Below are 15,721 nucleotides of genomic sequence, written 5' to 3' on the forward strand. Positions count from 1 at the left end.
GCAGTCCAGAGCCATCAGCTCTAACTCCTAGGCCACACCGCAGCCTTCCAGTCGCCGCGTTATGCAAATAAACCAGAAGTAGGCGGGCGCCCTTCTCCGGACTCCGCCCACCCGGCCGTGCGCCTGCGCCTGCACCGTCCCCGCCCCGCCCCCTCTCCTCCCCCGCCCGCGTGGCCGCCGCCACCGCAGCTGCCCGAGAGGAGCTGGGGGAGGACGGTGGCCGGCGAGGCTCGTCGCAGGCAACGCGGCGGCGATGTCCGCGAGCCAGGCGAGTGCCGCGGCGGCAGCGGCGGGGCCTCGCGCGCGGCAAGGCGGCCTAGGCTTCGGCCTCCCTCCGGTTCCCGGGAAGCGGGCCGGCGGCAAGCGCGGGAGCAGCAGCAGAGGCGGAGGCTCTGGCGCGTCCCTCACCTCAGCCTCTGCCTGAGCCGGGGGCAGGCCCGGCGGGCGGCCCGGGTGGCTGGAGTGGGGTCCGCTGCCCGAGGATGGGAATTCTCTTCACCAGGATATGGAGACTGTTCAATCACCAGGGTGAGGGGCTCCGGCCGCGGGCGTACGGGGAGGGGAGAGGGTCAGTCCGGGCCGGGCGTGGTGAGGGGCTCCTAATACTTCCGGAGCGTGGGCGGCGCGGTCCGGCGCCACCGGCGCGGGCTGCGGCGGTGCAATCTGGGGCCGATCACCCCCACTGCTTCCCGTGGGCTCGCTTCCCGGCTCGCAGCCCTTTGTCTGACCGGGCCTTCCCCAAGAAACCCATTCCGCAAATGCACCCATTGCTCCGATTCCGACGGGAGCGGGCAAGGTTTCCTGCCCGACGTCTCCAGGGTGGCACTTCCATGCCTGCCTCCCCGCCCTGCCGGCCTGCAGCAGTTGTTTGAACTGCGCAGGGATGCTCTAGGCTCCTTGAGGTGAAGGCGGTAGGTGACGGCCCTAGCCGCCACACTGGGCTGTTGAGGGGTGCAGAATGCGGAAAAATTGGAGGAATCGCTCTCGAATTGTCCAGGGCACCCAAGGACCCTTCCCTCCACCGTAGCGCTCCTTCTGGAGAGGCCTCTTCCGCATCCTGAATAGTGATGAACTTTCTCTTTTTGCTTTATTCACGTAGTCTGTTCTTAAGGTTAAGTAGGATCTGGACATATTTTCCCCAACTGCTCACCCCCAATTTCTCCCTATTGCTCTCTTTCCCTCCCTGAGTTAAAAATGTGTAAGCGTTTTTGAAAGCACTTTATAACCGTACCGAATCAAACATTAAGTTGTAGCTCAGTGGTTCTCAACCTTCCTAATGCAGCCTTTAGTACAGTTCCTCATGTTGTGGTGACCCTCCCAGCCATAAAATTATTTTATTTGCTACATTATAACTGTCATTTTGCTACTGTTATGAATCGGGCGACCCCTGTGAAAGGTTCGCTTGACACCCCCCCACCAAGGGTTGAGACCCACAGGTTGAAAACCATTGCTGTAGCTAATGAGCGTGCTAAGTCATAGAGTATATTATACAAGGATGCTTATGTTCATTCAGTCAATTACGTTCAAATGCAGGTTATGTTTGGGAAAACTTTCAGAGTGAGTGTCTGAAGCTGGAGAAAGGTAATACAATTTAGACAAAATATGCCACAGTTACCAGGATAGAGTGAGTCGGTCATGTGTCTTTGTTTCCTTTTCATTCAGGTTGGGTGATTCATCGTCCCTGCTGTCTGTCAGTAACTTCGTTTGTGTTTTTTCTCTTGTGGAAGCTGGTTGTGGTGTCACATCCCAAAGTTTCCCACTCATGAATGGTGACTTCTATTACATAGACCTACTACCCCACCTCCACCTTCATGATTCAGCCCCTCCTATCGGAAGGTGAATGGAAAGGCGTAAAACTGGACTTGAAATCCCCGTGTCTCTTTAAAAAAAAGAAAGGGAAAAAAAGATAGTGCTCATCACATAACACACAATGTAAAGGTAGTATTTCGAATAATATTTCTGATACCGAGACTTGTCATAAAGCAGAGAAACCTAGTTCTAAGCGACTGTGTCTCTGGCTGGCTAGGAAGAAAGACTGTGAGTGGGCAGCACCCCTTAACCTCACCAGGCCTCCTTGCTCTCACCTGTATGGATTGTCAGCAATCGCCCTGAGTGATTCTGGAGCCTATACATCTTGAAGACTCAGTCTCTAGAACACAAGTGTCCTACCCATGACAACTTACCCGCTGTAAGACTGGTTGGTGGTGCTTACAGTAGATAAGATGTGGTTTTAATATTGATAGTTTTGTATCATTGTTAGCAAAACTCTAGTTACAACTCTACTGAGTCTTCAAAACACGTTGCTTAACTGAGCCCAAGTACTGCCGGAAAAAATGAGAGCTCTCTGCTTTCTATTTTGAATCGTTAAAATTGTTTTTGCAACTTAAGAATGAATTAGAACTTTGCTCCCAGCTGCTTATCAACAATAAATAGTAATGTTAGATGTGCTTGACTGCTAAACATCACTAATAGTGGTGTTCTTTTAACTTGTATTTCGTGGTCATTTTTGATTGGATCTTTCCTTCAGTGTTGCTGGGAAATTAATGCCCAGAAGAATTCACACAGTCAGGTTCTAGAATGCTAGGTGTCAGTACTGTGACATGAGAGTAAGCACTCTGGCTTACTCTTGATCATGTGGCTTACTTGTCAGCCATGTCACTTTTCACAGCAGCCGCCCTTAAAGCAGCTTGGAACTTGTTGGTCTGTTCGGTTCTGTGTATTGGATATCGATGCCTTGCTTTACCTTCGGAACCAACAGCACGATCCTGTATTCTTTTTTTTTTTTTCCTGTGTTCTTTTCATAGAAGTGCTTTGGAAGATTTTGGGGGTTACATAATTTGCCTTGCTGAAGTTGAGGTAGGTCCAATTAAACAATGAAATTGGGCACCGCTCAAACTAGAAAAACCAGAGATTGCATTAAGCAACATTTACATTCAGAATAGTGTAACCTTTGACCTATATGTTGGCATATAAGTCTTTTTTGTTTGTCTTAATGGTTCAAGAATCCTTTGAAGTAATTGTTCTTTCTCTCTGATGAAGTAATTGTTCTTTCTCTCAAGTACAGTGACCCCCCCACCCCCCACCCCCCGCCCCCAGGTCACAACTGTGCCAGAGCCAGATAAGTGAAAACATTAAAGAAGGTTTTGCTGATTGTTGCTTTATAAAGGAAGAGATTGACATGATTTCTCCCTCCTTTTCCCTGTTAACTCTTCCTCTGTTACTAAGCTGTTCAAAAAGTCCAAACCAAACTGGCTGCCTTAAAGTCATTGTTGACTCAGCAATCCTACAGGACAAGGTAGGACTGCTTTTGTGAATTTCTGAGACTGTAACCCTTAAGGAAGTAGAAAGCCCCATCTTTCTCCCATAGAGCTTCTGGTTGATTTGAACCAGTAACTACTATCACTTTAGGATTTTGCCTTGATGTTGTTAAGTGTTGTCATGTTGATTTTAACTCATGAACATCCTCGTGACAGAGATTCACCCCAAAGGGCTTCCTGGGTGCTCTGCTTCCACAGAGCATTGGCTGAGTATTTATTTATTTATTTATTTGCTTTGTGCCACCATGGCTCCTTAGGACTTTCAAAAATTGCTATTCATGTCTTTGAATAAAGAAGGGCTTATGACCAATGCTTTGTTTATTAAATACATAAATTTTGAGCACTCACATTGTGCCAGAAATTTCTAGGTGGTAGGGCTAGGCAGGTAATAAAACAAAGTCCCTTTGCCCATCTGGAACTTTCAGTTGTGTTACTAGTACTAACATTTCCTGACTTATGCAAGGTTAGATTCAAAGTATTTTACATAGGTTGGCTGCTTTAATCTTCACTTGTTGGTTTCACAATAACCCAAGAGGTAGCTAGTTTCCCTATCGACAGGGGCAAAGAATCACGAGGAAAGTTGGTCAGGGCACTAGAATTAAGAGTGGTGAACCTAGGATTCTAATCGAGATTGTCTGGGGCCAAAGTCCAGGCTCTTGAAAACACGTTCTTTGCATCAAAAGGATTCATGTTAAATAAAGGGAAGAACTTTCTGACATGAAAGTGAGCTGTGGAAAAAAGTTCTGGAATCTCCCAGTGGTGGCCTATTTATAAGTTTCTTCTGACTGGTGCCTTGTATCACTCATTTGAGTCCAACTCAAACTTCCCTTGTGGGTTTCCAAGATTGCAACTTCTCAAGGATGTAGAAATTAACTGTTCACTCTCTCTCCCAAGGAATTGTAAATTGTAACGAATAAGTGCTGGAGAAGCCACCATATTTTGGGAGTCTGGTGCTGGGGACTGGGAGCCCTAGTGGTGTAGTGGTTACAAGTTGAGCCTCTGAGCGCAATGAATTTGGTTTCTGGTTTGGTGCTGGGGAATTCCTACCTGTTTCAGTTTTGCTTTTGTCTTTGAATTACATGAGAGTTCAAAGATGTGTAGAACAATACAGAGTGAAGTGAAATGGTTGTGGCAAACCAACAATCTCTTGACTTATTGCCTAACTTTAACTAGTTTCCCACTCTGGAAATGGAAATGGGTCTGTTAATTTTCTTTGGCCACTTGGTATAGTGTTACACTTTGTGGAGAGTGGACATGGGACAGCACTGGCGGGAGGAAAGGGTTTTTCTTCCTGGTTACCATGTGCTCCCTCACAGGCTCCACCCTGTTCCTGCAGCTCCAGCGGCTTCCCCAGGGCCTGACTGCTCCGCTGCGTAGTGATCAGTGCAGCCAGCTTCCCCCATCACCGTCAGATGGCTTCTCATGCGGGCCTCCGTTGAAGGCCCTCTTCCCAATACACTTTCTGTAGTAGCCTAGAGCAGCGGTTCTCAACTTGTGGGTCGCCACCCCTTGGGGGGGTGGGGTGTCAAACGACCCTTTTCACTGGGATCGCCTGATTCATAACAGTAGGAAAATTGCAGTGATGAAGTAGCAATGAAAATAATTTTATGTTTGGAGGGGTCACCACAACATGAGGAACTGTATGAAAGGGTCACGGCATTAGGAAGGTTGAGAACCACTGTCCTAGAGGAAAGATTTCTATCAAGTTAACTGACATGACAGCAACTTCTCTGCCATTCAGTGAGCCCTAGCATGCCCTCCAGTGAGGTCTGTGTCTAAGCCCTGAGAATACTCTTCCTTGGGTGTTGTGTCTCTGCACCTGGGGTAGCATCTTCTTTAGATTGTCATGCTTGTCATCTTTATACATTTTACTTAATACCAGCCAATCCCTCATGCTAATAATCCCCTCACATTTCAAGGTGTTTTTTTTTATATATTAAATTTGGGCTCAATAGAAAGTAAATGTCTAGAAAAGAATGAGGGCAACAAAGTACAAACTTGCTTGATTCAATTGATGTATGGATTATAAGAGTTGTATGAGCCCCCAATAAAATGATTTTTAAAAAGATTTCTGTTCAAATTATTAGTTTCTCTTTGCTAGTTCTCTAATTTTGCCATATGCAACCATTCCTTTGGTCTTTAGGAATCTCTTGGTGAAAATGCCTACTTCACACACACACACACACACACACACACACACACACACCCAACCAAAAAAAAAGGTCACTGCTGTAAATAACATTCGTTTAAAATTTTTTATAATCGTGATATTTAAAACTTTTTAAACAAGAATTTTTAATACAAAGTAACTTGATTATTTAGCTATTTCCCTCCCAAGCTTCAGTGGTGTGGTGGTTACGAATTGGGCTGCAACCTGAAAGTCCAGTAGTTCAAAGACACCAGCTGCTCCAAGGAAGAAACACAAAGATTTCTATAGTAGTTAGTCTACAGACTATAGGCTCAGAAAGTCACAGGCAATTTTATCCTGTCCTATAGGGTTGCTCACTATGAGTTGGAATCGACTCGATGGCAGTGGGGTTTTTGCTTGTTTTATTTGTTTTGAGAATCTGTCTTCTAGAAAAAATACTTTACTGAGCACATGCTTTATCCCAGGGTCTGTGCTGGGCACTGAGAGAACTGTAGGGTACGTAGCAGGAATGGATCTGTGTGAATATAAAATTACTGACAGTTGGATCTGAGTTGGAAGTGAAGAGTCCCAGTTTCTCTAACCCTGTTTATAAGGATGGTAGTGTGATTCAGGAATAGAAGGCTTCAAGAGTTGACAATCCCCACCCACCACCCACCCAGGATTCTGTTGACTGTTGGTGATGGTGTTAGGTACCGTGGAGTCTGTTCCAATTCATATGGGCCCAGTATACAACAGAACTGAACACTGCCGGATCCTTTCTCATCCCCACAATAGTGCTTATGGTTGAGCCCACTGTTGCAACCATTGTGTCAAAATATCTCATCCAAGCGCTTCCTCTTTTTCACTAACCCTCTACCTGATAACACATCCGAAGTATGTGAAATGAAGCCTTATCATTCTTGATTTTCACAGGGCATTCTAGCTATACTTCTTTCAAGATGGACACATTTATTCTTCTCACAGTCCACAGTACTTCCAGTAGTCTTCACTGGAAGGCTGCCTAGAAAAGAGAAAATGAACACGTTAAAAAAGAAGTGTTTTCATGACAAGCAGTAATGTATTACCGTATATACGCATGTATAAGCCGGGTTTTTCAGCACGTTTTTAATGCAGTTTTTGTGGTAAAATTAAGTGCCTCGGCTGATATTCGGGTTGGCTTATACTCGAGTATATATGGTAATTGGGAAACTGAAGCCTAATGATAATTCAAAATTCCATCAAATTATGTTAAAGTGTATAGATAGTAGTTTTGGTTCATCTCAGTAAGTCCAAGGATGCTGTTGCATAGCTGGTGGAAAAGAAATATCATACAAGGTAGTCTGTTTCATTGAAAATACGTATACTTACCAGTACTCATCTGCGACAAAGAATTCCAAGCTCACTGCCATCCAGGCATTTCTGACAAGCAACTCTATAGGACAGAGAGCTGCCTTGGTGGGTTTCTGATACTGTACATATTTATGGGAATAAAAGAGCCTCATCTTCCAGAGAACAGCTGATGGTTTCCAACTGCTAACCTTGTGATTAGCAGCCTACTGTGTATCATTGAGTTGTACTCAATGCCATTGAGTTGATACTGGCTCACAGTGACCTTAAAGGGCAGGGTAGAACTGCCCCTTTGAGCTTCTGAAATGTTTACAGGATTAGAGTCCCTTCTCTCTCCCATGGAGCCGCTGGTGGTTTTGAACCGCAGACCTTGAACATTCCAACCCAATAAGTAATCACAGCACTACCAGGGCTCCTTATACAAAAATAATTAGAATGGGCAAAAATGTTACATTTGCCCAAAATGAAATCAAATTTTAATGTGCTTATAATAGTTGTGGCACACAATATTGATGGCACCTAACAACAACAACAACATAATCATCCTGGGTACAAAAAGTTTAAGCATTCTCCCAGCAGAAATGTTGGCTCAGATCCATTGAAGGACTCTCTGAAAGAAACGTCTGGTGATCTACATCCACAAAATGAGCTGTTGGAGCAGCGTTACCCTGAAACAAGTCGAGTTGCCACAGGTCTGAATCCGCTTGATGGCAGGTGCTTTGGTTTGGTTTGTGGGTTTGTTTGGGCTATGCCTGTGCTGTTTTACATCATAAAATACTCTCTTAAAAATGCATTGTGACTTTTTGGTTCCAAATTTATATTTTCCCTAAAATGCTGCTGTTCTATGTTAATGATCAGAGAAATAGACTGAAGTGGTGAGAGACTAAGGAAGGTCAAGGGAAATTGATTAAGCATTGGAAAGTCTGAATAATCTAACCAGAAAGTTGCTATGAATCAGCACTGATTGGCTGGCAGTGAGTTTGGTTTGGTTTAACCAGATAGTTTGAAAAAAATTGGCATTGTCAATGGTGAGTTGAATTAGTGCCTTTTATCTTTCGGCTCATTATGTTAATTCCATAGTTTTCATTGTGAGTGGCACACTATGTCTTATTTTTAGGAAACTGTTAAAAACAGTCATAGATGCTTTACTGTAAAAGCGAGAGACAGGTCTTGAGTGAGACAGGGTGGGTGGAAGTTGGTGATGAATGTGGCTTACAGGTGCTCGGCAGGTTGAGGAAGAGAAGCCCCTTGACCATGGGTTCTCCTTGTAATGGTCTCCCAAAAACATCTCAGACTATTCCACAGAACTTATGGCTCCTTTGAGGTTTTTCCAAGTTCTGTACACATTTGATTTGCGTTTCTTCCCTTTTTTCCTTCTCTGCAAATAACCATTTTAAACAGTTTCTATGTTCAAATACAGAACTCATTGTCATCGTCAATTTTGACTCTGCATGGTATAGAACTACTTCTATGAGTTTCACAGGCTGTAAATTTTGACTGGAGCAGAAAAGAAAGCCTCATCTTTTATCCTGCAAAGAGGATGGTGTGTTCAAACTGCAGACCTTGTGGTTAGCAGGCCAGTGTTTAACCCACCATACCACTAGGACTCTTCAAAAAGTTAATGGGAAAATGGACTTAAAAGATAGTGGATTTTTTTTCTGTGAACTTTGTGAAGCCCCCCCCATACATTATAGTCCCTTGATTGACTTTAGAAAAGTTCATTACGTCCTAAGAATTTGGAACTATTCCATATTTATGTACTTACTGGTGACACAAGATTTTGTTGAATTCAGTAAATTAAATAGGCAAATGAAAGGGAACTTATTTCCAGTATGGAGTATAGAGTGAGCAGAGTTAACTGATTGAATATTAAATGGGATATTCAGAAAATGGGGTCGTCCAGTATGTATAAATTATAGAAGATAGGTCAAGAAAGATGCTAAGAGGAGATTTGGGTTAAGGCTTTAACCAGTCTTTGCTCTGTTCACATTTTTGCATCTTATTTGTTTAATGGTCTTTCTTGTCTTGTGTTCACTTGTCCCTTCAAGGATATAGGCATCCAAGGTTTTAGATTTTGGGTAGTTCCTTCCTTTTGCCCATGACCACCTTAACCTCACATTGTGCTTCCCTACCCCTTCAGCTAAACCTATTTTGATTTTATATACTCAGATGCTCAGTCTTCGTCTTGTAGGACAGGACTGGGTTTCTTCTGCTTAGCTAACTTCGATGCTTCCTTTATATGCCTTCCATTTCTGTCCATCTTGCCAGACATGAATGTTCACTGCATGTCCTCCACTATACTTCCCTTCCCAGTCTGTTTTCTTATTGTTGAACACTACTGAAGAAAGTCCTAAAACAATTAAAATCTTTATCACCACACGTTATGTTATCTCCTTTCAATTTATTGATTTCCCTATGATGTGCTTTTAAGTACTTAGCCTCATCTTATCCTCTGCAGACAGCTAGCCTGTATTTTGAGAAGATGAACTCCATCTAGTGCCAGCCTCTTCTGTTGTTTTACTGCTGTGTGTGTGTGTGTGTGTGTGTGTGTGTGTGTGTGTGTTTCCTTAGCCATTCTGTCTTACCATGTGGCTAAGTATGATGAAAATCTTTCTTTGATAAAATTATTATTATCCTACTTAGTCCTTTCTTAGGTGTACTGGGCTGCATATTGGGCTGATAACCACAGGTCAGTAATTAAGAATCATCATCCACTCCCTGGAAGAAAGATGAGGCTTCCTACCCCATAAAGAGTTACAGCCTTGAAAACCCCCTGAGCAATTCTACCCTGCCCTGTAGGCTGGCTGTGTATTGGAATCAACTCTATGGCTTTGAATTGTTTTTCTCTCTCTCTTTTTTTTTCAGCTAATGCATAATTGGGGGATGGGTTACAGATGGTATTCCTGGAACTTAAAAATATAAGGACATTTTAAGAATGATAGTAAAAATGAACCTTAAGTAGGAAGCTAAAAACTTTCATCCAAGTCAGAGATTAGGGGATTGATTGCCTTATGTGACTTCTATTTATGGACAGGTTTTTTCTTAATCATTTTACTGGGGGCTCATACAACTCTTATCACAATCCATACATACCTCAATTGTATAAAGCACATTTGTACATTTGTTACCCTCTTCATTCTCAAAGCATTTGCTCTCCACGTAAGCCCCTGGCATCAGGTCCTCATTTTTCCCCTCCCTCCCCGCTCCCCACTCCCTCATGAGCCCTTGATAATTTGTAAATTATTATTTTGTCATATCTTACACTGTCCGACGTCTCCCTTCATCCACTTTTCTGTTGTGGACAGATGTTTTTATGGTAGAAATGAAAAGAATAACATCCCAAAAAGGATGCTTACTTTGGGGGCCCAGGAAAAGATAGTGTTAATCTTTTAAAAACTGTCCTGATGGAAAAGCACCCTACCTGCAGCCGGCATGGCCCTACTGTGAAGATGGATTCATTAGTCATCTCAGCCTTTAAAGCGGCCTTTGATTTGATCCTATGCTCCCCAAGAATGCTGCTGATTTAATTCATCCTCCTGGTTTACTTTTCCTCAGGGCGAAACTGATTGTCAAGTGGTGTTTGAACAGTTGCTACTCCTTAAGCATCTGTGTCAGTTCTGTGAGTCGCCTTCTCTGGTTCCCTGTAAACACTGAGATGTGCACAGGTTAGGTGCCATGGAGTTGGACCCGACTCGTAGTATGCAACAGAGCAAATCTCCTGGTCCTGCACCAGCTCCACAATCCCTCTTTGTTTGAAACTATGGTTGCAGTCTTTCTTGTTGAGGTCTTCCTCTTTTTCTCTGCTCCTCTGCTGTTCCAAGCATGGTGCCCATCTCCAGGAACTAGTCTCTACTAACAACATGTCCAAAGTATGTGCAACTAAGATTTACCATCTTTGCCTTTTAGGAGCTTTCTGACCTTATTTCTTCCAAGCAAAGATACCTTTTTAGCAGTCCGTGGTACTTAAAATATTCTTTACCAACACCATAATTCAAATGCATAGATTCTTCTGTAGTATTCCATAGTTCCCGTATTCAGTGTCTAGTTTTCACAGGCATATGGGGCCATTGAGAATACCATGGCTTGAGTCAGATGCACCCTAACGTCCCAAAAAATGTCCTGCCATTGAGTAGATTCCAACTCATAGTGACCTTTTGGGACAGGATAGAACTGCCCTTGTGAGCTTATGAGACAATAACTCTTTACAGAAGTAGAAAGCCTATCTTTTCTCCCAAGGAGCGGCTACTGGTTTAGAACTGCAGAGCTTCCACGATGCTCCCACCTTAGTCCTCAAAGTAATAGCCACTTAGCTTTTCAACACTTTCCAGAGGTCTTGTGCACCAGATTTACCCAATGCAGATTCATTGTTCTCTTGACTGCTGCTTCTATGAGCATTGATTGCAGATACAAGAAAGACAAAATCCTGACAACTTCAGCGTATGTTACCTATTGGCCCAGGAGTAAGGATTTTGGTCTCCCTTGAGTTGTAATTCATAACTGAAGGCAACAATCCTTGCTCTTCATCAGTAAATGCTTCACGTCCTCTTCACTTTTTCAGCAAGCAAGGTTATGTAATCTGCGTATCTCAGGTTCTTAGGAAGTCTTCCTGCAATCCTAATGCTGCATTCTTCTTCATATAAGCCAGCTTCTCTGATTTGTTCAACATACAGATTGAGTAACTATAGTGATAGCATACAACCTTGATGCACACCTCCTGATTTTAAAGCATCCATCATTCCCTTGTTCTGTTAGCACAGCTGCCTCTTTCCATAGCAGCATAATGAAGTGTTCTGGAATTCCCATTCTTTTCAAGGTTTGGTTGTTTTCACAGTCAAATGCCTTTCCATATTCAATAAAACAAACAAACAACTTTCTGGTATTCTCTGCTTTGAGCCAAAATTCATCAGACATCAGCAATGACCTCCCTTCCACGCCCTCTTTTGAATTCAGCCTGAACCTCAGGCAGCTAGCTCCCTGTCAATGTATTGCTATAGCCATTGTAGGGCGATCTTGAGGAAAATTTTACTTGCATGTGATGTCAATAATTTGAACATTCTGTGAACATTCTTCTGTTGGCTCACCTTTCTTTGGAATGGATACAAATATAGATCTCTTCTGGTCATTTGTCTTCCAAATTTCTTGATATAGTTGAGTTACTACTTCCAGTGCTCTTTCAGCTTAGTAGTACATTTTGATTGGCACTCCCATCAATTCCTGAGCTCTTGTTCTTGGCTAATGCTGCCGGTGCAGCTTGGACTTACTCATTTAGTTCTTAAGCATACTGCTTAGTTCTTAAGCTTATTGTCAATCTATATGGGGAAAGGTGGTCATGTCACTTTTACACTCAGCTAGTTATAAACTGTATACTCTTTCATCAAAGAAAATAATTATTAATTGGATTATTGGGTTGCATGGAATTTTCTATTCCTTTGACTTACTCTATCAGTACCATTTTGGTGTTAGGAATTCCCATATAAAGCAAATGGCAATTATTTGAAAAGCCTCTACCATCTGAATTAGAAAGTCTTTTTCATCAAGACATCCAAACTCTGGGGTGTAACAATCATCAATGTTTATTATATAGTTAATGAATGTTAATCAAACATTTATTTAGTTAGGTACTTTGTTGTAGGAAGAGTTGTAGTCACTAGGAATGTAAAGATGTTTAACATGGAGTCTGTATACTTAAGGGTACCTCACTCGGTGTATATGAGTGGGCACTGTAAATGTTAAATTTGAAATGTATAAAATCAGAAAAGAGTGATTCATTCCTCTTTGAAAAAGATTAATAGGAATTCCCTGAATGAAGAATTAGGATGATTACAGCGTAGGGACAAACCTCAAGTAGAGGTAGAAAAATGTTTACTGTGAGTATATGTGGCAGTTTCTGTGGGGAGACTGGCTTGACCACTTTAGATAGCTGATGGTTTATAATTAATAAGTCACTGGGTTTTTCCACCCCATCTCTTTCAGAGCACAAAGTTATCATTGTTGGGCTGGATAATGCAGGGAAAACTACTATTCTTTACCAATTGTAAGTATTAACTATTTTTTAAAATTATTTTATTGTTTCTTGTTACTTTTCCTGCCTAGAAGGTCATTGATTAAGGGAAGGCGATAAATAAATGGAATCGTATGTTATCCTGTAAGAAAACAGGCTGGCCATAAACTAGGAACCAAGTTTAAGCAACCGTTGCTGCATAGCTAAAAGTGTACGTGATGTGGAGCATGGCATTCAGCTGCTTTTACAACCCTTCTTTCTGCTTTCTCCTGTTGAGTTAGTTGAAAAGGAAGTGTACGATATATATATTTTTAAGTCATAATTGCCTTTTGATTGAAACATTGTTCTAACAAGACACCTTCCTGGCTAATTGTAACATGAATTTTTTTTCCAGTTCTATGAATGAAGTTGTGCATACATCTCCTACAATAGGAAGTAATGTAGAAGAGATAGTGGTTAATAATACGCGTTTCCTAATGTGGGATATTGGTGGCCAAGAATCTCTTCGTTCTTCCTGGAACACTTACTATACGAACACTGAGGTAATGTTTCCTAATATACCAAGACTTCTATGAGCAGACTGTTTGCAAAATTAACATCTAGTCTGCTAGATATTAACCCTTATAGCAGACTACTCTAAGTAGGGCTCAAACATGGTAGCATATTTGATTCCTTATCTCAGAGTGTTTCCTATTTTCCCATTGATTGAACATTTATTTTTATGTAGAATTGGTCATGGATTTTGTGGTTCTACCACACATCTTAAAGAGAGTTGTTTTATAATGAATTCATTTCACAGTTTATAATTTTATTTAATACTTTAAATGGGGGAAATCCTAGTTTAGTGAGAAAGCTGTGGTAACTTGAATCCTGGCCAAAGTTTTGTGGTATATTTTCTTCTGTGAGCTATAAGTACACATTGAAGAGTTCATGTTCTTTTGATTTTAAAGCAATTTAGACATAATCAAATAGTTTGCTTTACATGTTACTTCCCCTAAAGAACATTTCAGGTCCCTGGCATTTGAGAGCTTCACTTTATATACTTTATGAATTGAAAGGCTATGGCAATTGTTTTATAATGTTATTAGATATAATATTCCCATAAAGGTATATGAAGACATCTATTATGTATCTTTCCAATGACTTGATATCTGAACACTGTGTTAAACATTTGATCGTCATTTTTTTAAAGAGAATAGACATATATGGTTACTGCTCCTTTGTATAATGCTGCCGTATGTAATTTTTACAGGGGTCAAATTAACTTTATGAAAATATCTTAAAATAGGGTGGGTTTTACGGTAACAGAACCACCTAACACTAAGTTATAAAATGAGAAAAGATGGACGGGAGTGATTCTCTTATCCCATCTCTCTTAATGAAATCTGAAGATCAAAAGACCTTGAAAAATCGTAATAGTTTATTTGGAAGTTCAAAAGTAGATTTGAAAAATAAGCAGTGCATGTGTAGAACAGACAGTCAACAAACACTTGGGAATGCAAATGCCAGTGTAAATGAGTACGTGAACTTCATAGCTCCTCCTGTTACCCTGGGGCTCTCTGGTGCTGGTGAGGTTAAAGAAGCGAGAATGACTCAGTCCTGCCCAGCTCCTTTGTCTTTTACATCATCCTCTGGGACCAGCCTCATTGTCCATTTAGGAAAGGACTGGCTTTACATGTATAGATCTGATTTTTTGATTTGCTATAAAAAATGATTTATTTTACTACCACCTTAATTGATTCCTATATACAATACCTTTTTAAGTTTTAAAATTAATGTTAATAAACATATACCAAAAATTACTTGGATTTAGGATCGTAGTATATGAAGGGATTCCAAAAAGTTTATGGAAAAATAACACTGAAAGATAATATAATTCTTCCATCAACTTTTTTAAGGCATCTCCTATTTTTATTTGTGAATTTGTAATAAAAATTGATGGATACAGACTCATTAATTTATTCAAGATATTAAGTTAGAAAATTAAAGTCTGTTATACATTGTTTAAAATCCTAGCATCATATTTTCTAAAAACATTAATATACTGGAACTAGCTATGCATCTAATTTTCAGATCTATCAGTATGAAGTAAATCTTTTTCGTTTCCTAATGATATCTTAAGATTCAAATTTGGGGGCATTTGTAGCCTTTTACATAAGTACCTTATAAATTTTACATATATCAAAAATTATGTAATGACTAATAATTGTTTTTGCAATTATTTTAGTTTGTAATAGTTGTTGTGGACAGTACAGACAGAGAAAGGATTTCTGTCACTAGAGAAGAACTCTATAAAATGTTAGCACATGAGGTAAGTCATATTTTTGCATAGAGGTCTGGGGATATGTGTATTACATTTGCTTTTTATATTTTCTCATAATTACACACACACACACACACACATATGGAGCCCTGGTGGTGTAGTAGGTTAGGCTTTAGGGTGCCAACTACAAAGCAGTTTGAAACTACCATCATTGTGTGGTTGAAATATGAGATTTTCTACTCCCATAAAGAGGTACTGTCTCAGGAACCCCCAGGGCACTTTACCCTGTTCCATAGGGTTGCTATGAGTTGCAATCGACTCCCTGACAGAGTTTGGTTTAGCCACACCTACTTTGTTATTTTGACACTTATCCAATTGGAGGTTTAGTTGAAAGCAGCAGTATGATTATGGAAATTTACTTCAGTATTCTTATATTACATTTGATCTAGTTTTCCTGGGCAAAAGAATTCCTAAATGTGGCTTTCATTTTCTATTTTTAATAGAATAATTATATAGAGGATCAACAGTGGATATGAGATTTTTTTAATCATTTTATTGGGGGTTAGTACAACTCTTATCACTATCCATCCATCCATCCATTGTGTCAAGCACATTTGTACATTTGTTGCCATCATCATTCTCAAAACATTTGCTTTCTACTTGAG

General features: G+C 41.0%; 1 protein-coding gene across 1 annotated transcript in view; it reads left to right on the top strand.

Annotated features, from left to right (window-relative positions):
• The first annotated feature begins 247 nt into the window (after nucleotides 1-247).
• Nucleotides 248-15,721, top strand: part of ARL5A (ADP ribosylation factor like GTPase 5A) — a 34,039-nt gene continuing 18,565 nt past the window's right edge. The window contains exons 1-4 of the mRNA XM_004703823.2: nucleotides 248-528; nucleotides 12,766-12,826; nucleotides 13,188-13,335; nucleotides 15,021-15,104. Of these exons, the coding sequence (XP_004703880.1) occupies nucleotides 483-528; nucleotides 12,766-12,826; nucleotides 13,188-13,335; nucleotides 15,021-15,104 (339 nt within the window). The 5' untranslated portion in view covers nucleotides 248-482. The remainder of the gene's footprint in view (nucleotides 529-12,765; nucleotides 12,827-13,187; nucleotides 13,336-15,020; nucleotides 15,105-15,721) is intronic.

Source organism: Echinops telfairi, unplaced genomic scaffold, assembly GCF_000313985.2.
Source record: "Echinops telfairi isolate 266 unplaced genomic scaffold, ASM31398v2 ScPeMD7_4;HRSCAF=17, whole genome shotgun sequence".
Classification (NCBI taxonomy): Eukaryota; Metazoa; Chordata; class Mammalia; order Afrosoricida; family Tenrecidae; genus Echinops; species Echinops telfairi.